This window comes from Actinia tenebrosa, unplaced genomic scaffold (genome assembly GCF_029948245.1).
Source record: "Actinia tenebrosa isolate PJP-AT-01 unplaced genomic scaffold, QUT_ActTen_1.0 utg344__unscaffolded, whole genome shotgun sequence".
Lineage (NCBI taxonomy): Eukaryota > Metazoa > Cnidaria > Anthozoa > Actiniaria > Actiniidae > Actinia > Actinia tenebrosa.
In genome coordinates, this window is record NW_028292606.1 from 946,420 (window position 1) to 971,229 (window position 24,810).

The window sequence follows — 24,810 nt, forward strand, 5'->3', positions numbered from 1 at the left end:
CCGCCATGTTTTTTCCTTTTGACTCTCTCTTGGGAATGCTTGCAACTCATCAATTGTTAGCTTGCTAGTATTCATTTACTTTGATGCAGTTCAAGAAACTTGTTGAAGAAAAGTTTTAGGATGTATGCTCAATGTTGTCTTTCTTGCACATGTTTGCTAAGTAATAGATCAAAAAAAACGAGTGCGAGTGTTGGATTAGGGCATCCAAACACCGAGAAACAGATGCTTTTATTGTTTCGAGTTGTTTGGATGCCCTAATCAAACACGAAGCACGAGTTTTTGAACTTACTTCTCAAACTCATTATGATTAATTTGCTCTTGAGTCTCGTGGAGACTTAAAATTCCTTCGCAATTATTCGTTTATTCGTCAGTGTTTTGAACAGTGTCTTGATCCGTTTTTGATCAAGTATCAAGGTGCGTGCACTTGACTACAATGCAAAGTCGCCATTGGTCATTGACAAGAAACATCGGATGGGCTTTGTATCAAAGGGGCTTTGTGATGAAGAGCACCAGCGCTTTATTACACCAATTGCCAAGTTGCCAAGAACTTTTATTATTTAACAAATAAAACAGATTTTAACGTGCTCCGTTCAGTTTATAAAGCAAGCAGGAAGTGGCGTAACCACGAAAGAAGTGTAAGGAGAAGCACGAGCCGTAGGAGCAAGAAGAAAGACGGTCGCAGGATCAAACAGCACTTCGCGCGCTCAGATGGCGTCAGCACTGTGCTCCGTTCACTAATATAGCACAGTTTTCAAAAGAGTTAAATTCTTAATAAAAAGCGTAAATTCAGAATTTTTGCCATTGTTAAAAGTTTAGAGGAAAGGATTTGTCAATTTTTTATTTTGTTTTCAGTCAAAATAAGACGAGAAAATAAGCAGCTGAGGTAAGCAAAAGGCAAAAAATTTGGAACGCTTCACGAATTTGCGTGTCATCCTTGCGCAGGGGCCATGCTAATCTTCTCTGTATCGTTCCAATTTTAGTATATGTGCTGCTGTTAAGCGAGCACAACCTATAACTTATGGTTATTCTATTTGTATGAGGAAACAAGCTACCATCCAAGCGTGTGGGATTCGAGTAGGATAAAACAATGGCTTTGTTGTGAAGTGTGATCATCCGTGTGAGTGTAATAATAATTTTTTGTTACGCATGCGCAATGAACGTATGAAGTCAGACAACGGTCGTTGATAACGGTATGCATGACCCCACTTTGATAAATAATTTGTTCTTGACCGACAAGGTATGGTGAACTTCACTTTTCTACAATTGACCTTTATCCAAAATCATGGCCTCAAATTCAATTAAGTAAAATTTTTTAAAACCTACACTAGAAAGAGTACCTTTACTCGAGCCATCCAACAAAGATTCAATACCTGAAGTGTTATACATATGGGCCGAGAAATCAGTTTAATTTTGACTCACTTGAGCAAAAGATCTATGGAACGAAGGTCTCATTACTTTTGCGTACATTTCAAGATGGCGGCCAAGGGAAACGTCAGTACGGCCTTACGTCTACATTAACAATATCCTTTCCTTCGTAATTCTAACTCCTCCTAACTAGGGTTAACTATGTGACATAAAATTTATTTTAAACAGTCAACTTCTCAACTTTCAACTATTAGTTGATTCACACAATACACATTCTCATACTTGCAACAAACATTTTGGATAATTGTCTTGTGAGAAGTGAAGTTCATCACGCATCGTCGTTGGAGCACAAATTATGCATCAACATGGGGTCAGGCATACCCTTATCAACGACCGTTGTATGAAGTTATACGTTCACTACGCATGCGTAACAAACCCATTATTTTTACACTCACACGGATGATCACACTTCACAACAAAGCCATTGTTTTATCCTACTTGAATCCCACATGCTTAGATGGTAGCTTGTTTCCTCGTACAAATAGAATAACCATAAGTTATAGGTTGTGCTCGCTTAACAGCAGCACATATACTAAAATTGGAACGATACAGAGAAGATTAGCATGGCCCCTGCGCAAGGATGACACGCAAATTCGTGAAGCGTTCCAAATTTTTTGCCCAATTTTTACCACAACAACTTATTTTCTCTTCTCATTTTGACTATAAAAAAATAAGAATTAACAAAATCCTTTTCTTCTTAAACTCAATTCTAACTCTTTCTAACTAGGATTAACTATGTGACAAAATTCAATTTAAACTCTCAACTTCTCAACTTCCAACTATGAGTTGATTTACATAAGTCACATTCTCATACACTCACGAAAAGTTTTCCTTTATTTAACAAGTTGCTAGACAAGTTGCAGCAATTGTTCCCAAAAGTGTAATTCGTTTTTACTTTTGGCAATTACGTCTCCGTTGCACCGCGTAAACAATCTTGCAACGCATTGACACAAGTCGCAGAGAAAGATGTCCCGTTTAATCGCGCCTTAAATCTTTTCAGATCTTTTTCTTTCATCTTTACTTGCATTAAGGCATATTTAATAAGCCAGTTTATACTTTAAGCATCGTTTTCAGCACGCAAGCAATTTTATCCCTAATTTATCACCTTCTTTTGATTAAACCATCTTTTGTCGTTAATTAAGCAAAAGATAGTGAGAAATTCGGGATAAAATCGCATGTGCACTGGAAACGATTCTTAAAGTATGAACTGTCTTATTGAAGAGACAAGTTTTTTTACAATTTTTTTTCCTCCAGTAAAAGAGGAAAAGCAGGAAGTATCCTTGTCTAGGTGGTTTTGGTTAAGGAGAAAATCCGTCAAGACAATTAACTTGCTCGTGCATAAGGAGAACAAGGAAAACGTGTAAAGGAGTTTCGCTACCAGTACAATTTGCGGATCTTCCAAGATGGCGGCCACTGAAGCGAGTTTAGTTAGTTTTAGTAATGGCCATATTATTTTGGCTTGAGGCGAACAGTATGGGGTAGTTTTTTAAGTTTTTTTTTTTTTTTTTTTTTTTTTTTGGTGTTCTACTGTACATAACACTCAAGTAAAACTTGCTCGAATATTTTACAGAAACAAGCAAAACTTGTCCAAAAAAAGTTGTCTTCCGAAGGTTTAGCTTTTAGACAAATTATACAAAGCTGTAAAATGTTTTTTCTTTCTCTTTATTGTCGTCGACGAAGCATATTTTATCAATATGTGGTTTGTCCGCAAGGACCAATTGCACAAGCTAGTTTGGCAGAACTCTGAGTTTAGGATAATCCGGATAACTAACAAAATTTTGTTATTGAAAATTTAGCTAAGGAAGCGTGTTAACCAGAAGCAGAGCTTCGATAAAGAGATTTGAAGGCAAAGGGCTGTGCCGGCAGTGAGTCGTGGGCCATGAAAGAGCCGTGTTACGAAAAGGAGGCGTGGGTTCGCAAAGAACCGCGTGTTGGCAAGAACACGTCTATCGGTAAGTTAAGGAGACTTGTGACAACGGTAAGGAGCTGTGTCTCAGTAAGGAGCTTGGTGTCGGCAAGAAGATGTGTGTCGGTACGTTAGACTTGTGACAACGATAAGAAGCCGTGTGTTGGCAAGAAGACGTCTGTCGGTAAGTTAAGGAGACTTGTGACAACGGTAAGGAGCTGTGTGTCAGTAAGGAGCCGGGTGTCGGCAAGAAGATGTGTGTCGGTACTTTAGACTTGTGACAACGATAAGAAGCCGTGTGTTGGCAAGAAGACGTCTGTCGGTAAGTTAAGGAGACTTGTGACAACGGTAAGGAGCTGTGTGTCAGTAAGGAGCCGGGTGTCGGCAAGAAGATGTGTGTCGGTACGTTAGACTTGTGACAACGATAAGAAGCCGTGTGTTGGCAAGAAGACGTCTGTCGGTAAGTTAAGGAGACTTGTGACAACGGTAAGGAGCTGTGTGTCAGTAAGGAGCCGGGTGTCGGCAAGAAGATGTGTGTCGGTACGTTAGACTTGTGACAACGATAAGAAGCCGTGTGTTGGCAAGAAGACGTCTGTCGGTAAGTTAAGGAGACTTGTGACAACGGTAAGGAGCTGTGTGTCAGTAAGGAGCCGGGTGTCGGCAAGAAGATGTGTGTCGGTACTTTAGACTTGTGACAACGATAAGAAGCCGTGTGTTGGCAAGAAGACGTCTGTCGGTAAGTTAAGGAGACTTGTGACAACGGTAAGGAGCTGTGTGTCAGTAAGGAGCCGGGTGTCGGCAAGAAGATGTGTGTCGGTACGTAAGAATTGTGACAACGATAAGAAGCCGTGTGTTGGCAAGAAGACGTCTGTCGGTAAGTTAAGGAGACTTGTGACAACGGTAAGGAGCTGTGTGTCAGTAAGGAGCCGGGTGTCGGCAAGAAGATGTGTGTCGGTACGTTAGACTTGTGACAACGATAAGAAGCCGTGTGTTGGCAAGAAGACGTCTGTCGGTAAGTTAAGGAGACTTGTGACAACGGTAAGGAGCTGTGTGTCAGTAAGGAGCCGGGTGTCGGCAAGAAGATGTGTGTCGGTACGTTAGACTTGTGACAACGATAAGAAGCCGTGTGTTGGCAAGAAGACGTCTGTCGGTAAGTTAAGGAGACTTGTGACAACGGTAAGGAGCTGTGTGTCAGTAAGGAGCCGGGTGTCGGCAAGAAGATGTGTGTCGGTACGTTAGACTTGTGACAACGATAAGAAGCCGTGTGTTGGCAAGAAGACGTCTGTCGGTAAGTTAAGGAGACTTGTGACAACGGTAAGGAGCTGTGTGTCAGTAAGGAGCCGGGTGTCGGCAAGAAGATGTGTGTCGGTACGTAAGAATTGTGACAACGATAAGAAGCCGTGTGTTGGCAAGAAGACGTCTGTCGGTAAGTTAAGGAGACTTGTGACAACGGTAAGGAGCTGTGTGTCAGTAAGGAGCCGGGTGTCGGCAAGAAGATGTGTGTCGGTACGTTAGACTTGTGACAACGATAAGAAGCCGTGTGTTGGCAAGAAGACGTCTGTCGGTAAGTTAAGGAGACTGGTGACAACGGTAAGGAGCAGCGTGTCGGCAAAAAGACGTCTGTCGGTAAGGAAACGTGTGACAGACGTGGTTTGAAATGGGAAAACATTGCAACCAAAAGAAAAGGTCTAGTAAATGTCAGACATTAAAGGGTTCCACTATCAAGGTAATGATACAATGACATATAAATTAAATTTAGAGTTTTTTTCTAGACGGGGTTACCCTTGCGTGATTGACGGCATCAACTCTGCGCAACATAGCAAAGCCTTGACGGTCACTACTAATAGAATTTGTAATGCAATAGTGTTAGACGCCCCGTTTCTTCTCTTCTTAACGCCTGCGTTACGTATTTGAATTTGAATTTTATCACGGTATTAAGTTACGCGTTACAAACACTGGTGTGTTTTGATTTCTTTTATTTTTTTATTGCATATATCAAGAATTTGTCTCTGTTTCGTCCAGGTGTTTCGTCCAGGTGTTTCGCTGTTTAGCAGTGCCCAGATAATATCAAATAAACACATCAGTCCTTATTTAGTAAAGATTTCATGAATGGAATCCCCCCCCTATGAAAGAGAGCACAAAAGCCATTATTTTTAGTTGCAACCAAGATTTGATGGGACAATTAGTCTGGAAGAACAGCAAGTTGCACTCTTTCTACTATGTATGTAGGTATCTCAACCAACTTCTAGTTCATAAGAGTTTATATAGTTTTGTATGTCAAAGTAAGGAGGTATCTATTGTACATGCAATTCTAATCTGTGTGACTGTGTTTGACGTTGAAAGCACACTATGCTTTTGGTATGCTAAATGTATCATATTATTGGGATGAAGCAGCCATATAATATAACAATAACTGTTTACCTATATACACTAGTAGTTGCGGTAGGATGGAGTAAAATCACTAAACCTGTGTTATTGTTATTAGACTAATACACTTTAGTATAGACTATACCCTGATTCCAATATGTTTTTTTGTTTTTTTTTTGTCAATAAGTATTTGACTATTACACTTCAAAAAAGCAACTATTTCTATTTCATGAGTTTAGTGATTTCCCTCTACTATATGTATGACAGAGTGATTTTACTTAGTAGTAGACACTACCCTGCGAGCAGAGGTTTTTTATCTGACCCTCCGTGGGCTGGGAAAAACCTCTGCCCGCAGGGTAAGTAGACACTAATTCTATTGTTTTCTTTTGTTGCACTTAGAGTATCATTCACTAATTATACAACTTTGTTTTGTGGGTTAAAAAATCGCTCTAGGTGTGATATGTTACTGTATATATAATCATGATACTGTGGTAGGGTACGACATGTTTAATATGTACCATGATACACATAGTAGGGTACTACATGTTTAATAGGAAAGAGTGATTTTACTCGGCCCATGAAACAAAGTTGTATAATTAGTGAAAAATAGTCAAAGTAAAACAAAAGAAAACATTCAATGGAATTTATATCTACTACTATTTAATATTAATAATAATAGTAATAATAATAATAATAACAATAACAGTAATGGGGTTCTTATATAGTGCATTACCACATTGTCTCAATGCGCTTTACATTGCAGTGGAGGACTTTACCTCCCTAACAAACCCTGTGCAAATGAGTCTGTAATCAAGGAAGACAGCGGTAATTTGGAATTCGAAACTGGTCTATTGGTGGTATCCACCGCAAGTCAAGCATGAAACAAAGGTGGCATCATCGAATCAGTACTTCCTGCGTCGCCTGTTTCTGTGGATGCCACGAAAGATGTGGGGTGTCGATTTTATTTGCCCGAACTGCAAGGAAAAGTGTTCATTGAGGCCTAAAGGCCTTTACAATCGTGTGCGACTGGAACTTGACACACAAGAGTACTACTACCTTGCTACGAAGTACATGGATTGCAATGCATGTAAAGGTATATATCTTCTTTTTCCTGACATTTATCCATTATTCCAAAATGGGTACATGTAGTGTAATTAACTTCAAGTTTTGTTTTTATTTTAAAGGCACCTTCATTGCATGGGACAGCAGAATGTTAAACCAACTATCAGATGGCGTTTGTGCCCGTTTCCCACTGATCCTGACAAGAAAATACGCGAGTGACAAAAGTATCGTGACACTCCTCCGAACACGTACGTTTGGGAACAGCCCCTCTGCTCTACAGAGTAACATCCAAGAACTTCATAGAACTTCAAACCTTCGACTGTTGGCTACTATTCTTCGTTTTGAGTTCGATCGCTTTCTGTTCGTTCCCGTTTCCCAACGATTTTAACTGTTTATTGTTTTTTATTAATTCAAGTGCGAGTGTAAGTATTAGAGTTTCACTCTTCCATTCTTTTTCTTCATTACAGCCTGTAAACCAGCTTCATCACCATCATTGAGCAGGCTTGTAGAAGCAATTTGTATCCATCTGTGTGGAAAACACACAGCTCCACGTACGTAACACGGAAACCATGGAAGAAACGTATACACATCAAGATGGCGACTAGTGCTCGAGGAATATAACGCAATCAGAGCAAGAATTTTTAATAGCCAGGCACTAGAAGATGTAAACCTTCAGCTGTTCCACATCAACAAGACCACCTTGATGATCTGGTATAAAGATCAAGTGCGCCGCGATGAGGTGAAGCTGCTATTGAAAGGCCTTGAAGTGCCTACAACATAGCTTGTCAGCAAAGAAAAGTTGCCACCAGCAATGACGAGACCCTCGTTGGCCCCAAGTCATTGGCGGAGTCCCATGAGTTTCTGAGGCCCATAAAACGACTGGCCACGAATACGAATTGCGCGATTATCGGAGAAGAGCATCCGCTCCGCCTGCCCCAACTATTTCACGAACTACAGACTGGAGAATGACATGTACCTGCTCTAGTCCGTTTTTGCTTTTCCTGTCTTTCAACTGATTTTAAACAGTGCTTGTGACACCCATAGTTGATCTTCTATAGGCAAAATTTTTCTCCAGCTTTAAGGTAATAGAAAGCAACCTAGGGCGAGAGACAATTTTTGAATTGAATACTTTGAAAAAGATTTGTAAAATATAAAATAATGAAACACCCTTCCAGGCAATAACTGGAAAGAGGAACATGAAGTCATGTACTCTCTGACAGCAAAACAGCTGGAGATCTACGTCAAGCAGTATAATTTACAAGTCAGTGGAAATAAAGCAGAACTGATATCGCAAGTTTTTCATTATCATGCATCGGTAAAACAACAAAGATGCACTGCGGAATCTTGTACTTGGATTGCACGCTTGGAACACAACAAAAACAATTAAGTTAATTAGCTTAAGTTAAGCTGAAAAACTTTATATCATAAGAAAAATAGAAAAATAAATGAAAATGGTTACCTCCGGTGGGACTCGAACCCACAACCTTTGAATTAGAAGTCCAACGCGCTAATCCATTGCGCCACGGAGGTTGACATATTTGTATTTTTTATTTCTCTGAAAATCCAGCTTCGTGAAATGTTGTTAAATCTAGGCGTTGGTTATGTCGTCCCTGAGCCTGCGTTACTCTTGGTCAGCACCGAGACAGAAACAGGTGGCTATGGGCTAGTATATTCGCACAGGGACTTGGAGACGTCCCCAATAACTGGGGTTGCATGATCCAATGAGCAATAAATTAATGAAACACTTATATAAAATGTCTACAAAAAAGTAAGTATAGAAGGAATTGGTCAACATATGAACATTAATTGTCAAAAAATAGTAATTTAGGCAGCAAGTTTTCTTCGAAATCAAAGAGTTAAAATCTCAAGTTTCCGTAGTGTAGTGGTTATCACGTGCGTTTCACAAGCGCGAGGTCCTAAGTTCGAACCCCAGCGGAAAAAAAATGACCAGAAATACCGCTAATACAATATCAAAATAGTGAAGAAATAGAAAACGTGCGCGCGTGCTTTGTGCAGTTATAAAGAACGCGGAAATAGGCAGAACACGAGAGAAGCTGAATATCTCATAAAGCACGCGCTCCCATTTTATTTTATGATATTCTTTAATATTTTACGAATACAAATTATGCTGGTTAGCTAAAATCTTAAAACGGAAAATTTTGACTTTTTGTTATGATTTAAAGAAATGCTTTTGGTATTTCAGATCTCTTTGCATTTCAAATTTGGTTTTGCTAAGAGTTACATTTGGTGATTGGATAGTCATCCCATTATCCCAAAATAACTTAGGGACTTTTAGGGACTGACTTAACGTACATAACTTGTGGCCACAATCATGAGGGCCACAAGCTTATTAGCTTTTAGCTATTTCGTGCAACCCTCATTAAATGAAGGTTTCTGCCTATCTAACATTTTATGGTATCTTTTCTTCAATACTGAGTACAAAACTAGAAGATATTTTGATTACAAAATACAAAGAAATCTATGAAGCAATGTTTAGCGTTGAGTGTATGACGTCACAGACTCCTATAAAAGTTCGCAAAAATATAGTACTTGATCCCATCCGAATATTAGGAAAAAGACTTTAACCAGTGATTATTAGACCTTTAAGGAAATTCAAGATTCCGCTGATTTAAAATTCGAACAATTTTCATGCTAGTCCCCCCGAAACAAAAATTGTTTCCGCTGGGGTTCGAACCCAGGACCTTGTGCGTGTAAGGCACACGTGATAACCACTACACTACGGAAACAGATATAAGTTAAACATCTATGCAGTCGAAGCTTTCTTTGCGAGCACTCCCATAAGCGCCCAAGTGTAGTTACGACCTTGATTTTGAAACCCCGTTTACATCCCGATGCAAACTTTGTAATATGAAGCTCTCGTAAGCGACCACCAAAGGAGTTCCGGATTATTGTAGTATCATTATTGTATTGTAGTAGGGTTACATTTGGTTTAGCTCAAGTGGTGATTATCGTCTCAAAATCACCGGGCGGTAGCTCGACCAATCACAGCTCGAGGCACTCTATATTCAAGTCTAAAATTATACTAAATAACTAAAATGTATATATCATACTTTATAATACCCTAAGAGAAATTACTCGATTCGATTCTGACTGGACAAGAGAAGTACAATATTGAATCCCAAGTTGTACTTTATAGAACCCCAATTAAATTGCTCAATTTTCTTGAGCATATTATAAACAAAAAATCGCACAATCTTCTCGTACAATTCGGAAATTTCACTGAGATGATGTTTTGAAAGTTCTCAAATTGGACTCACCTAAAGGCTCATCAAAAACATCACTCGTACCTATTAATTCCGAATTGTACTCGAGATCGTGCGATTTACTAAACTAATTTTCTCCTTAGATTTTATGATACTTTTAGATTCTTTAAGAGCAGCAACAAAAAAGTCTTTTTATTTACCTAAGGCTAGAACAAATTATGGAAAATTTAACATGCGATTTCAAGGACCTGAAATCTGGAATTCTGTTGATGAGTCATTTAAGAAATTGTCTCTCTATCAATTTAAGAAATATAATTATACTTAAGCAAATGCTTCCTTAAAAAGGTAAGTCTTAATTAAGGACTTAAAACTGGAAACTGAGCCAGCAGTCTTGATATCATGAGGCAAATAATTCCATAAATAAGGGGCAGCATAATAAAATGCTCTATATCCATAAGATCGTAAATTATAACTAAACATGACTAAATTATTACTTGATGACGATCTAAGAGTACGTCTAGGTTTATAGATATTAACTAGATCAGATATATATCCTGGAGCCTGTCCATTAAGGGCTTTATATGTTAATAGTAATATCTTATATTTAATCCTCTGTTCGACTGGTAGCCAATGTAAATCGCATAAGATAGGTCTTATATGTTCATACTTGCGAGTAAGGGTTCCTATACGAGCAGCTGAATTCTGAACCTTCTGTAAACGTTCGATAGCATAGTCTGGTAGTCCAAATAAGAGAGAATTGCAAAAAATCTAACCTAGATGTAATAAGTGCATGGACTAATGTTTCTGCAGACTTGCGAGTAAGATATTTTCTTATTCTACTAATGTTCCTTAAGTGATAGAAGCATGTTTTGCAAATGTTCGTGACATGTTGGTCCATACACAAAGTTGAATCCATCAGTGCTCCAATGTTACGAACTTCAGCTGCTGTGTTTATTACATCACCACATACTGACAGCGATTTCAGAGGTGGTTGAGGACGATGGCGTGCATTCAATAGTAACAATTCTGTTTTGTCTGTATTAAACTTGAGGTTGTTCCAAGTCATCCATGCATCGACATCACGTACACACGTCTCTATCCTAGATCTTGCCACATTCATTTCTTCTGCACAGTTGACTTTAAAGGTGATGTACAGTTGACTGTCATCAGCATAGAGATGATACTCCAAATCATGACGCCTAAAGAGGTCTCCTAGAGGCGAAATGTACATAAAAAATAGTACAGGTCCAAGTACACTCCCTTGTGGGACCCCAAAGGGAAGAGGTCGTACTGTTGATTCACCATTGGGGACGTTGATTGTCAATGTTCTATCAGAGAGGTAAGATTTAAACCATGCAGTTGAGCGCTTTTCCAGCGATGCCAAACCTTGTTTTTAGACGTTCCAGCAAGATGTGGTGATCTACGGTGTCGAATGCAGCTGACAGATCTAATAGCAGAAGAATAACACATTTCTGACTATCAAGAGCTTTAAGGATATCATTATGCACTTTAATCAATGCTGTCTCTGTACTGTGGTGTGCTTAATAGGCAGATTGATAAAGATCATCCAAGTCATTGTCCAATACATGTCGATTAGTTTGAATTGCAACCACCTTTTCAATTGCTTTACTGACAAGTTTGAGGTTAGAAACTGGGCGAAAGTTATTATACTCGCGTGGGTCCAAAGATGGTTTTTTGAGACGAGGCTGAAGAGACGCACACTTCAGGCAATCTGGTACTGTAGCACTTTCTATTGACGCATTCACAATCTCTGTTATAACTGGAAGTACAAGCAGGAAACATTCTTTAAGTATATTTGATGGGAGTGGGTCTAGTCTGCATGACTTGGTAGATATACTCTTTATCAATGAGGAAAGTTCCTCACATGTAACAGGTGTGAAGGCGTCCAGAGTGTTCTTACTTTGAGTTGAAACCGGACCAACCTTGCCGGTGGCTACGGCCCTGATGTGTATTTGTATAGTTTTTTTGTTATTCTGTGTCAATTTTTCAATCATTTGCTTTTCTTGTTCGTTTATTTATTTATTTATTTATTTTATTTTATTTTTTATTTTTTTTTACCTATGTGTTACTCTGTGCTATTATAACTGTAAATAGCAGAAATCCAGACCCTGAAATGTAATTGCTATCCAATCAACAATATGTAAATCAACTTCCAAGCATTTTTAGCTTTCTAGTTTTTTTTTGAAATTGGTACCCCTCAATCTGTTTAAACATAAAATAATGTAAATTAGAACAAAAAAATGCAATAATGGGTGCGAATAAAGTTATACTTAATTGCAAATTTTAATGTAGATTTTATTTAGTTTTTCGTATATTTTATATTACTGATCACCGGTTTATGCCAGCTGTTCCGATGTCGAGTTGATCGTTTTTTCTTAACAGGATAAGTAAAGGTGTTATTATATATAAACCCATGACAGAAACAGGTGGCTATGTGCAAGTACATATCGCACAGGGACTTGTAGACTACCCCAATAAATGGAGTGCTAATGACCAATGAATCAATGAAACACCTATATACAATATCTACCAAAATAAGTGAGATGGTATTGGTCAACATATTTTTTTGTGCATTAATTGTCAAAAAGTAATAATTTAGTCCACAAGTTACCTTTGAAATGAAAGCGTTTTGAAAATGAAGTTTCCGTAGTGTAGTGGTTATCACGTGTGCTTCACACGCACAAGGTCCTGGGTTCGAGCCCCAGAGGAAACATTTTGCCCAAAAATACCGTTATAACAATATCAAAACACTGAAGAAATAGACAACGTGCGAGCGTGCTGCGTATCGTATCTTCAGGGTCAGTTTTCTGTCAAGTCATGGGGGAGTTCTGTAGACTCTTCCACAGTCTCCCGTTCGTCCGTTCCGTCTCCACGCTTAGAGACTGTACAAGGCCAGAAAGGACTTATGGGTCCCGAAAACTTGGACCCTGAGTGTTTTGGGAACCAAAATACTCTTCCACAGTCTCTCTCGTTTCAATCTTTTCAAGATGGCTGTGTGAGACTTGGACGGGAAAACATTTTGCCCAGAAATACCTTTCATACAATATCAAAATACTTCATATGTTTCAAATGCCGTGTGCAGTTATGAAGAACGCGGGAATTGGCAGAACACAAGTGAAGTGTTAGCTGAGTAGCGCAGTTCTTCTCGAAAGATTATTCTGGGAAGCTAAAATCTTAAAACGGAAAATTTTGCTTTTTTCGTTATGGTTAGAAAAAATACTTCATTGTAATTCACGATACCTTTGCATTGAAAATTTGGTTTTTCTAGGAGTTACATTTGGATTAGTTCCAAAAAATCATCCCAAAATAACCAAACGGAGTCAAACAGGGATATTACGAAGTCAATTAGAGAGCCATGAAACAAAAGATGTTTCCGCTGGGGCTCGAACCCAGGACCTTGTGCGTGTTAGGCACAATTGATAACCACTACACTACGGAAACAGACATAGTATGAAATATATGTGCAGTCGAATCTCTCCCGCCTCTCTTTCTTCCTTTCTTTCATTCATTTATTTTTTTATTTCGATGGTTCCATTGTCTCCCACCGAATGATGTCGTAACTGCAATTGCTCGTCTCGAAATCCGATTCACCAACGAACATTTTACGAGCGAGAGCATATCGAGTTTGAATGGAAAAATGGGTCGAGTTGACGTTGCAGTGTTGGGACTGTTTTAGGGGACGAAATAGGCGCCTCGTGGTTTTGAACCGGCCGATAAAACACTCCTGCTCGTTTATAAAACATTATATAGCACTTATCATAAGTGTCGTTCTTTTATTGCATGAGCGCGTAAATTTACATATATAACGAAGGGATTTATCTTAATCCGACAAAGGACTAGCGTCCGATACGTCAGTAAGTTTTTTCCTCTTTTCACGGTGAAAAATTTACCCTTTTAGTACTGATTTATCTTTTGAATGCCGAATGAATTTTTGGTTGTCCGTTAGTGAATGGCGTAAATCATCGAATTCTTAATCATTGAGAGAAAGAACCAGACTGAAGTCATAAGGAGCCAAGTGACTGACAAGGGATGCTCGCCTCTCACCAATGCGACCCGGGTTCCATTCTCGGACTCATCGTATGTGAGGAGAGTTGTTTGTTTGTTCTCTCCTGTGCTTCAAAGGTTTTTCTCCGCGGCTTCCCCGGTTTTCCTTCCTCTGCAAAAGCCAACTACTAAATTGTAACTCGATCTAGAATTACTTTGTGTAATTTTCATCTAGGCCATTTCTTGACACACGGCTCCTTACCGACACACGGCTCCTTACCGTTGTCACACAGCTCCTTACCGACGACGTCTTCTTGCCGACAGACGTCTTCCTACCGACACACGGCTCCTTACCGTTTTCACGAGTCTCCTTACCGACAGACGTCTTCTTGCCGACTTGCGGCTCTTTGCCATCCCACGGCTCCTTTTGGTAACACGGCTCTTTGATGACCCTTCAATGTCGGCACAGCCCTTTGCCTACATATTTCTGCAAGATAATTGTCTTGACGGATTTTTTCCAACTAGACAAGGAGACTTCTTACTTTTTCTCATTTACACGAGGAATTAAAAACTTGTCAATTAAAAACTTGTCCCTTCAATCAAATATGCCTTAATACAAGTAAAAAGGGAAGAAAAGATCCGGACAACACAGGACAACTTTCTCTGCAATTTGTGCCGCAACGCGTTGCAAGATCGCTTACACGGTGGAACGGAGACGCAATCGTCGCCTAATGTAGAAATTAATTATACTTTTGAGAGCAATTGCTGCAACTTGTCTCGTAATATTATTTCAAATTGCTATTTAGGTTTAGTAATTCAATGTCGTAGCGATTCAAGTTGCACAAAAAAATGCTAGGTGTATTCGCTTCTTTAGTCTTTAGACACGCTTAAGCAGGTGACTGATTCACTACTTATAATAACATATGCAAATAGCACGTAGTGTCTGATAGCCAATGTTAACAGACGGGAATTTCTATATTTGGTCCCTACTCTTAAACCATAATTGTGAATATATTTTTCCAAAAATAAAGGAAAAGGCTTTGTGAATGTATGAGACTGTGACTTATGTTAATCAACTAACAGTTGGAAGTTGAGAAATTGAGAGTTTCAATTAAATTTTATATCAAATAGTTAATCTTAGTTAGGAGGAGTAGATTCAAGTTAGGAAGAAAAGGATTTTGTTCATTCTTATTTTGTTTTTTAGTCAAAATGAGAAAAGAAAATAAGCTGTTGTGGTAAAAATTGGGCAAAAATTTGGAACGCTTCACGAATTTGCGTGTCATCCTTGCGCAGGGGCCATGCTAATCTTCTCTGTATCGTTCCAATTTTAGTATATGTGCTGCTGTTAAGCGAGCACAACCTATAACTTATGGTTATTCTATTTGTATGAGGAAACAAGCTACCATCCAAGCGTGTGGGATTCGAGTAGGATAAAACAATGGCTTTGTTGTGAAGTGTGATCATCCGTGTGAGTGTAGGAATAATGGGTTTGTTACGCATGCGCAATGAACGTATAAAGTCAGACAACGGTCTTTGATAACGGTTTGTCTGACCCCACTTTGATACAGGAGTTGTTCTTGACCGCCAATTTCAAGGCATGGTGAACTTCGCTTTTCTACAATTGACCTTTATCCAAAATTATGGCCACGAATTCAAATAAGTTAAAATTTTAACACCTATGCCAGCACAAGAAAGAGCATTTTTACTTGAGCCATTCTACAAAGATTCAATATCTGGGGTGTTATATATGGCCGAGAAAACTTAAGTTGAAAATTCAGTTCACGACTTTATAGACGTTTGTATGAGTCGGGGTATACGACATACCTCCAATGATACAAATGTTTGTAAAACACCGGAGATAATTGATCTCAGTAGAATTACTAAAGTAAAGGTGCTCTTTCTAGTGCGGCATAGTATTTGTTTTTAAATCAGTCCAATTTTGTCTCATTTGAGCTTGCGACCTACATTTTGGCAAAGGATCTATGGAAATAAGGTCCCAGTACTTTTGCGTACCTTTCAAGATGGCGGCCAAGGGAAACTTCAACACGACCTCACGTCTACATTAACGAAATCCTTTCCTTCGTAATTCTAATTCCTCCTAACTAGGGTTAACTATGAGAAAATAAAATTTATTTGAAATTGTCAACTTCTCAACTTCCAACTTTTAGTTGATTCACACGAGACACATTCTCATATTTGTGGCAAACATTTTGGAAAATTGTCTTGTGAGAAGTGAATTTCATCACGCATTGTCGTTGAAGCACAAATCATCCATCAACATGAGGTCAGGCATACCGTTATCAACGACCGTTGTATGAAGTTATACGTTCACTACGCATGCGTAACAAACCCATTATTTTTACACTCACACGGATGATCGCACTTCGCAACAAAGCCATTGTTCTATCCTACTTGAATCCCACATGCTTGGATGGTAGCTTGTTTCCTCATACATATAGAATAGCCATGAGTTATAGGTTGTGCTCGCTTAACAGCAGCACATATACTAAAATTGGAACGATACAGAGAAGATTAGCATGGCCCCTGCGCAAGGATGACACGCAAATTCGTGAAGCGTTCCAAATTTTTTGCCCAATTTTTAACACAACGACTTATTTCCTTTTTTCATTTTGACTAAAAACAAAATAAGAATTAACAAAATCCTTTTCTTCGTAACTTAACTCTAACTCCTCCTAACTAGGATTAACTATGTGCTGTTTGCATATGTTTTTAAAGTATAGTAAGTCAGTCACGTAGTTAAGCGTGTCTAAAGACTAAAGACGCGAATACACGGAGCAATGTTTCTTTGCAACTCGTATCGCAACGGCGTCGCTACACAAGTCGTAGGTAGAGTTGCATGCAGCGTGTAACTTACAGCAAAACAAGCTGCTAGACAAGTTGCAGCAATTGTTCCCAAAAGTATAGTTCGTTTCTACTTTTGGCAATTACGTCTCCGTTGCACCGCGTAAACAATCTTGCAACGCATTGACACAAGTCGCAGAGAAAGATGTCCCGTTTAATCGCGACTTAAATCTTTACAGATCTTTTTCTTCCGTTTTTACTTGCATTAAGCCATATTTGATAAGCCTGTTCATACTTTAAGAATAGTTTCCAGTGCGCATGCAATTCTATCACGATTCCTCACCTTCTTTTGTTTAAACCTTCTTTTGTCGTTAATTAAACAAAAGAAAGTGAGAAATTCGGGATAAAATCGTATGCGCACTGGAAACGAATCTTAAAGTTTGAACTGGCTGAACCCAGCGGAAACATTTTGTTTCACGGTTCTCTAAATGACTTTGTAATATCCCTGTTTGGTCATTTTGGGATGATTTTTTGGAACTAATCCAAATGTAACTCCTAGCAAAACCAAATTTGCAATACAAAGGGTTCGCAAATTCCAAACGTATTTCTTCAAGCCATAACGAAAGGATCAAAATTTTCCGTTTTAAGATTTTAGCTTCCCAGAATAATTTTTTATTTGTGAAAAAAAATTATTAGGGAATATTACAGAATAACGGTTTTAAATCTCGCGTTCTGAATGGTTGGGAGAGCGTGCTTTATGAGAGCACACAGCAAGCAAGCGCACTTTCAGTTTCGTCATTCTTGCAATTTTTATTTTATAAATGTAATTAAAAATTTGCTTGCTGTGCTGTGTGAAGTCATAAAGCACTTGGGGATTGCAAAAACATTCGAGAAGTGTCGAGAAGCACTGCGCTACTCCGCTAACACTTCTCTCGTGTTCTGCCAATTCCCGCGTTCTTCAAAACTGCACACAGCATTTAAAACATATGAAGTATATTTTGATATCGTGTTAACGGTATTTCGTGGCGAAATGTTTCCGCTGGGGTTCGAACCCAGGATTTTGCGCGTGTGAAACGCACGTGATAACCACTATACAACGGAAACTTGAGATTTAAGATATTTGATTTTGAAGATCACTTGTGGACTAAATTACCACTTTTTAACGTTTAATATACTAAAAGTGAGTTACTATTTAAAGTGGAATGTGCAATGGGCTATATAAGAACTCACCATTATTGATTGACATGTTTTTATAATTTTTTTCTACTGACGATGAAAGTCAAGGATGCGACGAAGACACAAGGTCTTGAATGTGACGATAGTAGACAGTGACTTTAAAAGGGGACAGTAATAAAAGAATTAACATTGACACCACATTTATGAGTGAATACAAAGATGTTGCACACCATGGTTCATTTTCTTTTCTTTAATGTGTGTGTGTTTTTGTGTGCATACATAGGATTTAGATCGTGTAAATAGTAATACAGTACGTATAAATATAATTTAATAATCATAAATATATATAATAATGTATATATACAGTAGATACCTATCGATATTGTAATCTTTATATTTTAGTCTTCTTTTCCACACATTATTCTTTGTAATTTCAGATATAAATAATAATAAATAATAAATTACATTTATAAAGCGCAGATTAGCACAAGATGTTCATCTGCGCTGAATACAGAAACAATACACAATAACTAGAAACATAAAAGCTAAGTTAATCAATGGGAATTGCAAAAACAACTAAATAAAGGCTTTTCTATAAAAATATGTCTTTAAGTGTTCTTTAAAAGAAGGTAATGATGTATTATGCCTAATACTAGATGGTAAAGTGTTCCATTCTACTGGCGCAGCGTATGAAAAAGTCCTACCACCAAGAGTAGGTCGAGGTTTAGTCGGTGGAGGTGCTAATAAAAGCTCATTATTGGACCTAAGATTATAACCAGACTGCTTTTTGATAGAAATTAAATCAGATAAGTAACTAGGAGCGAGACCATGAATAGCCTTAAAAGCGATAATAAGTATCATAAAACGTATTCTAAATCTCACTAGATATTGGTGTTACCTAGCTCGTTTAGCTTTATAGTTATTCTAGGTAACCTCTACCTCCACAAGGGCGGATCCAGGGGGAGGGTCGGGGGGGTCGCGACCCCCCTGTCATTCCTGAGGTCAAATGGGCTTCCTGTGGTAAAAATGCGACTGGGATTCCTTTGTCCACAACATTTACCACTGAGACCCCCCCTTCAAAAAAACCCTGGATCCACCCTTGCACCATTCTTTTGACAATGTACTTATATCTTTATTTTTCTCTATTGTAATCTCTGGTATAAATAAAACACATTGTATTGTGTGGTATTGTATTGTATTGTATGGTGCACAGAACTCAGCCCCCTTCCTTGACAGAAAACTGATCCTGAAGATACGATACGCAGCACGCTCGCACGTTTTCTATTTCTTCAGTGTTTTGATATTGTATTAACGGTATTTTTGGGCAAAATGTTTCCGCTGGGGTTCGAACCCAGGACCTTGTGCGTGTGAAGCACACGTGATAACCACTACACTACGGAAACTTTATTTTCAAATGCTTTCTTTTCAAAGGTAACTTGTGGACTAAATTATTACTTTTTGACAATTAATGCACAAAAAATATGTTGACCAATACCATCTTTACTTACTTTTTTTTATATAGGTGTTTCATTGATTCATTGGTCATTAGCACCCCATTTATTGGGGTAGTCTCCGAGGCCCTATACGATATGTACTTGCACATAGCCAACTGTTTCTGTCAAGGGTTCTTCATATATAATAAAACATTCATATCCTGATAAAAAAAAAACAAAAACAAAACAACGATCAGCTGAAAATAAGAACTGCTGCATGCATAAAACGGTGATCCGCAATATAAAATCTATGAAAATCTAAATAAAATCTATATTAAAATCATTGATTAAAGAATCTAAAAGTATAAATATAAGAAAGGAGAAAATTAGTTTAGTAAATCGTACGATCTAGGGTTGCAAGCATTCCCAAGACAGTAAAAAGACAAAAACATGGCTACCATTGTGGTACCGTTAACAATGGATGCTAATGAGAAATCTTTTGTTAAATGGTACCAACAAGGCCGCGATGACGTAACGTGCAAACAAAGAATTGTCGCTTACGGGAGTGGACGCAACAAAATCTTCGCTTGTAGAAAATTCACTGAGATCTGTTTCCGTAGTGTAGTGGTTATCACGTGTGCCTAACACGCACAAGGTCCTGGGTTCGAGCCCCAGCGGAAACAATTTTTGTTTCACAGTTCTCTGATCGACTTTGTAATATACCCTTTTTACTCCATTTGGTGATTTTGAGATGATGGAATGACTATCCAAAAGCAACTTCTAGCAAATCCAAATTTGAAATGCAAGCATTTCTTCAAACCATAACAAAAAGTCAAAATTTTTCCGTCTTAAGAATTTAGCTACCCAGCATAATTTTTGTATTCCTAAAATATTAAAAAATATCATAAAATGAAATGGATGCGTGCTTTATGAGACACACAGCTAACACTTCTCTCGTGTTCTGCCTGTTTCCGCGTTCTTCATATCTGCACACAGCACGCGCGCGCGTTTTCTATTTCCTCAGTATTTTGATATCGTATTAACGATATCTCTAGTCAAATTTGTGACACGCACGTGATAACCACTACACTACGAAAACTTGAGATTTAAGCTCTTTGATTTTGAAGATAACTTCTGGACTATATTACCACGTTTTGACAATTAATGTTCATATGTTGACCAATTCCTTTTATACTTACTTTTTTGTAGACACTCTATATAAGTGCTTCATTAATTCATTGCTCATTGGATCATGGAACCCCAGTTATTGGGGACGTCTCCAAGTCCCTGTGCGAATATACTTCCCCATAGCCACCTGTTTCTGTCCCGGTGCTGACCAATAGCAACGCAGGCTCAGGGGACGAGATAACCAACGCCTACATTTAACAACATTACACGAAGTTCGATTTTCAGAAATAAAAATCCAAAAAATGTCAACCTCCGTGGCGCAATGGATTAGCGCGTTGGACTTCTAATTCAAAGGTTGTGGGTTCGAGTCCCACCGGAGGTAAATATTTTCTTTTTTTCCACTACAATTTAAAATTAAAATTAAAATTAAAATTAAAATTAAATTAAAATTAAAATTAAAATTAAAATTAAAATTAAAATTAAAATTAAAATTAAAATTAAAATTAAAATTAAAATTAAAATTAAAATTAAAATTAAAATTAAAATTAAAATTAAAATTAAAATTAAAATTAAAATTAAAATTAAAATTAAAATTAAAATTAAAATTAAAATTAAAATTAAAATTAAAATTAAAATTAAAATTAAAATTAAAATTAAAATTAAAATTAAAATTAAAATTAAAATTTTAAGCTTGACTTATTAATTAAGCTAGACCGCAGCTGGTCCGTCTGTACACAAAGTGTGTTTGTTGTTTGAAGCGAGCAATCCTAGTACAAAATGCTTTGTCGATTCGTATACAAATCTGAAAGGTCCAGCATATCCTCATTGCTCCGCAGCGGGCTCCGCAGGCAAGTCTTTGGGCTTTCCAACTCTTTTCCAAATTTTATCTATGCAATAGACTCAAAATATAAGATATAAATAATGAAACAGACACCATCTTAGTTGATCTAACAAGAGAATCTAATGAGGGAGGTGAGGGATGCTTTTTTATTGTCAACCACCATGGCGGTTATGACGTAACAACCCAAGAATAATATGCTTCCCTATCGATATTGCTTTGAGATCAAATTTGTGCCCATTATAGTATCTATCATTTACAGTATATTTAATGAGGGAAATAGTAGCATGAAGGGAAATTGGAGAGGCCCCCAAAGATATTGCTATTTAGTAAAAATACACAGGTAATTATTGAAAATCTCGCGCGCTGATTGGTCGAGAAACTCACACTATCACACGATAATCACCTCCAGCGATAATCCAAAATGGCGGCCAGCCGCTTTGTTGCTGTTACCGGAGAGGAATTAGAAATAGTGAAAGAGAATGCTGTCCCCAAAAGGACTAAAGAGGCTAACAAATTTGCACTAACTTTGTTGAAAGGTAAAAAAGGACTTAAAACAATCAAATAAGCTCAAACAAACAGTTTTGATCGCAAAGTCGTAGTTCGTCTGTGTTGCCAGTAATTGAAAGCCGCGTTTGTCACTTCAATTAAATTTTTTTCTAATTTCAAATGTGTCTTTAATCTTCTTTTTTTCTTCTTCTTGTTTTTAAATAATCACCTGCATATTTATACTAAAACAATTATTTGCCTCAGCCTAAAAATTCGCGATTTGGTAACTTTTAGAGCGTTAAATGCGAATTTTTGAGAATCAGTATTTTCTGGCATCTCTTATGGTGTCGGAAAAGGATATGGCTTATCCTAGACGCTTTTTATACAAAATTTCATATTATTTGTTGTGGTATCTCTTAGGGGTTAAAAATCATTCAGCCACGCCCTTTTTTAAAGACTTCCGGCATCTTTTAGGGGTTTCTTTTTGAAAATTTCCGATGAGCATCCCTGGTACTTTTTTCCAGGAGTCCCCCCCCCCCCCCCCCCCCCCACGGGCTCGAAGACTCGCGTCTCGGAAAATATTCCCCGATATGGGTTTCCTGTGGCTTTGGTTTTAACGCCTGCTTGTTTATGCATCAGAGATGAAAACGAAGGAAACGAAAGAAAAACAAGATTGATGTGGCTTTTTTATTTTAGTTTTCTCGATTGGTAGTAAAGTTTTTTAAATAATACGCAAATATATAGCAAGACATTAGCCAAAAATCCTTTAGAATAAGGTTTTATTGCCCAAGAAATCCAAGATGTACAAGAGACTGCCTCAACGTGGTGACTCTCCTTACAACAAATCAATGAAGATTTTCAGCAGAACTGGTTTAATTACACCATCCAGCATCCTTCTATCACTAGTTTTTTGGACACTTTTTGTGATAGTTGTGTACTTTTCGTATTCATGGTACAAAAGTGCGTCACTGCGTCACAACACGAGTGTGAAGCCTACTTTAATGCCTTCAGTCAAAACGTCCACTACAAGTTCCATTTTATGATATGCAAGAAATTTTAAACAAGAAAAAGAGACTGATGTTGTTTAAAGGGTTACAAGACGGTCTTTATATCATGTCTATGGCACAAAAAGAATAAAAGCTCGAACGGCCTCGGCTGTGTAAAGGACAGAGAGGAAGGAAGCTATTGGAATCTTGCAGGCATTCGTTCGTCGTCTCTTAGGAACCGTCTTATCTGGGGACCTCAAAATAAGAATCTTTTACCAGTATATTGAAATTTTAAACCAAGTTAAGGGTGGCTTTTATCGTACGCCTAGCTCATAATGGAGGAAAAAAGTTAAAAGACTAACATACTCAGCTCTTCAAAAAAGAAAATAAACACAAACCTTCAAGATTATATTGATATACACTATTAAGTATACCTTTTGCTGTTCATTAACCGCAAATGAATATTCATTGAAGTGAAGAAGCATTGTCATTAGAGCGAACAGGCATACAATAAGGCGAACGGAGTCTCAATAGTGCGATGGAACTTTCATTAAGAAAATTAGCATTGAATTTGACAATCATGAATATGTTTGCGTGGGTTGATTAACGTTTTCAAACTTTCATTAGCGTTTTGGTGCAGACAATAAACCACAACACACATTCAATACAGCGTTTTGGACATTTATTTACACAATCCAATAATGAACAGCAAAAAGTGTAAAAGGCTACTTGATCTTGTATGTACAATCTTACAATGATAATCAACAACCAAACAAAACAAGGCAAAAATAATTTTAATAATTAAGTGTTCTTAGAAAGACAAAATGATTTTGTGCCAAAGAACCAAATCAAAAATAAAATGGCTCAAGCCAAATGTTACAGAGTTGCTTTTTATCAATACCTTTCCATAACCTTATTTAAATGGGTATACTTATAGAATACAATTCTTCGATTGCACGTTACGTCATTGCGGCCTCTCGAGGGAGCGTTGGTGCCATTAAACAAAAGATTTCTTATTAGCATCCATTGTTAACGGCACCACAATGGCCGCCATGCTTTTGTCTTTTAAATCCCTTGCGAATGCTTGCAACCCATCAATACTCCGCAAATCCAATATGCACATACTTAATGACCATGAAATCTATTGTTGTATGAGTCCTTCTTCAAAGAGTTCTGACAACTGCATATTATTTGCAGGGTATTCTATAATTGTCAAGTCTGCCTATATATTTTTCGAATTGTTTTTTTATTTAAACATATAAATTTTTCAAGTTTACTCCAAGCGCTCTCATTCGAGCTCATCTACAGAGTTTACTTAATAAAAGATTTACACATTTGGATGTGGAGTACAAACACACACACAAAAAAAAGGAAAAAAAAAGAAAAAAAAATTAACAAAAAAAAGAGAAGGAAACTACTACTAGAATTGAGCCTTGATTCTAGATCTGATTGACCACAATTCTTTATTTAATATATCACCATACCTTTGAAAATTCCACACATCAGAATACAATATTGTATATTCCTAAAGAATCCTCAAGGAAAACCCTTTCGACAAGTAAAATTATATTAATTTAATTCAATTAAATTATCAAGTTATTTTACTTCACTTGGGAAACAAAAGTGTATTATTTAGTGACTCTCAGGAATTCATTACCTCCAGAAATAAGACAGTGTTATTCTCTTTCCTCTTTTAAAATTCATATAAAAACAATGCTCTTTAAGGATGCCTTTTTATGAAAATGAGTATTGGCAGGGATTTTTTTATTTTATTTATGTATTTTTAAGATAGTTGTTTGCATTTTATCAAATATGTTTTAATTTCTAATTCTTAATTTCCTTGATGACTGTTTTTGATCTGTCATTATAAAGTTTATATTGAAATTTTATATGCAATATGTAGTATATGAAATGTAATATTTTGAAATGAATTGTAATGAATGAAATGTATATTATTGTAGTTTTATGT

General features: G+C 37.4%; 1 protein-coding gene and 12 non-coding genes across 13 annotated transcripts; 6 read left to right on the forward strand and 7 right to left on the reverse strand.

The window, feature by feature from the left end:
- Positions 1 to 897: 897 nt before the first annotated feature.
- LOC116286254 (U6 spliceosomal RNA) lies at positions 898 to 1,006 on the reverse strand. Its single transcript, XR_004195947.1, has one exon. It is a non-coding gene; the product is annotated as a U6 spliceosomal RNA (small nuclear RNA).
- Positions 1,007 to 1,931: 925 nt separating this feature from the next.
- LOC116286253 (U6 spliceosomal RNA) lies at positions 1,932 to 2,040 on the forward strand. The gene has a single exon (XR_004195946.1). It is a non-coding gene; the product is annotated as a U6 spliceosomal RNA (small nuclear RNA).
- Positions 2,041 to 6,496: 4,456 nt separating this feature from the next.
- LOC116293903 (uncharacterized) lies at positions 6,497 to 7,148 on the forward strand. Its single transcript, XM_031701399.2, has 2 exons — positions 6,497 to 6,791; positions 6,883 to 7,148. Exons 1-2 carry the CDS (start codon positions 6,632 to 6,634, stop codon positions 7,146 to 7,148), a joined length of 426 nt encoding a protein of 141 aa, XP_031557259.1. The 5' UTR covers positions 6,497 to 6,631.
- Positions 7,149 to 8,216: 1,068 nt separating this feature from the next.
- Positions 8,217 to 8,290, reverse strand: Trnar-ucu (transfer RNA arginine (anticodon UCU)). The gene has a single exon. It is a non-coding gene; the product is annotated as a tRNA-Arg (tRNA).
- Positions 8,291 to 9,434: 1,144 nt separating this feature from the next.
- Trnav-uac (transfer RNA valine (anticodon UAC)) lies at positions 9,435 to 9,507 on the reverse strand. Its single transcript has one exon. It is a non-coding gene; the product is annotated as a tRNA-Val (tRNA).
- Positions 9,508 to 12,645: 3,138 nt separating this feature from the next.
- Positions 12,646 to 12,718, forward strand: Trnav-cac (transfer RNA valine (anticodon CAC)). The gene has a single exon. It is a non-coding gene; the product is annotated as a tRNA-Val (tRNA).
- Positions 12,719 to 13,373: 655 nt separating this feature from the next.
- On the reverse strand, positions 13,374 to 13,446 carry Trnav-aac (transfer RNA valine (anticodon AAC)). The gene has a single exon. It is a non-coding gene; the product is annotated as a tRNA-Val (tRNA).
- Positions 13,447 to 15,237: 1,791 nt separating this feature from the next.
- On the reverse strand, positions 15,238 to 15,346 carry LOC116286256 (U6 spliceosomal RNA). Its single transcript, XR_004195949.1, has one exon. It is a non-coding gene; the product is annotated as a U6 spliceosomal RNA (small nuclear RNA).
- A 1,123-nt stretch (positions 15,347 to 16,469) lies between these two features.
- On the forward strand, positions 16,470 to 16,578 carry LOC116286257 (U6 spliceosomal RNA). The gene has a single exon (XR_004195950.2). It is a non-coding gene; the product is annotated as a U6 spliceosomal RNA (small nuclear RNA).
- Positions 16,579 to 17,822: 1,244 nt separating this feature from the next.
- Trnav-cac (transfer RNA valine (anticodon CAC)) lies at positions 17,823 to 17,895 on the reverse strand. Its single transcript has one exon. It is a non-coding gene; the product is annotated as a tRNA-Val (tRNA).
- Positions 17,896 to 19,297: 1,402 nt separating this feature from the next.
- Trnav-cac (transfer RNA valine (anticodon CAC)) lies at positions 19,298 to 19,370 on the reverse strand. The gene has a single exon. It is a non-coding gene; the product is annotated as a tRNA-Val (tRNA).
- A 640-nt stretch (positions 19,371 to 20,010) lies between these two features.
- Positions 20,011 to 20,083, forward strand: Trnav-aac (transfer RNA valine (anticodon AAC)). The gene has a single exon. It is a non-coding gene; the product is annotated as a tRNA-Val (tRNA).
- Positions 20,084 to 20,836: 753 nt separating this feature from the next.
- On the forward strand, positions 20,837 to 20,910 carry Trnar-ucu (transfer RNA arginine (anticodon UCU)). Its single transcript has one exon. It is a non-coding gene; the product is annotated as a tRNA-Arg (tRNA).
- Positions 20,911 to 24,810: the final 3,900 nt, after the last annotated feature.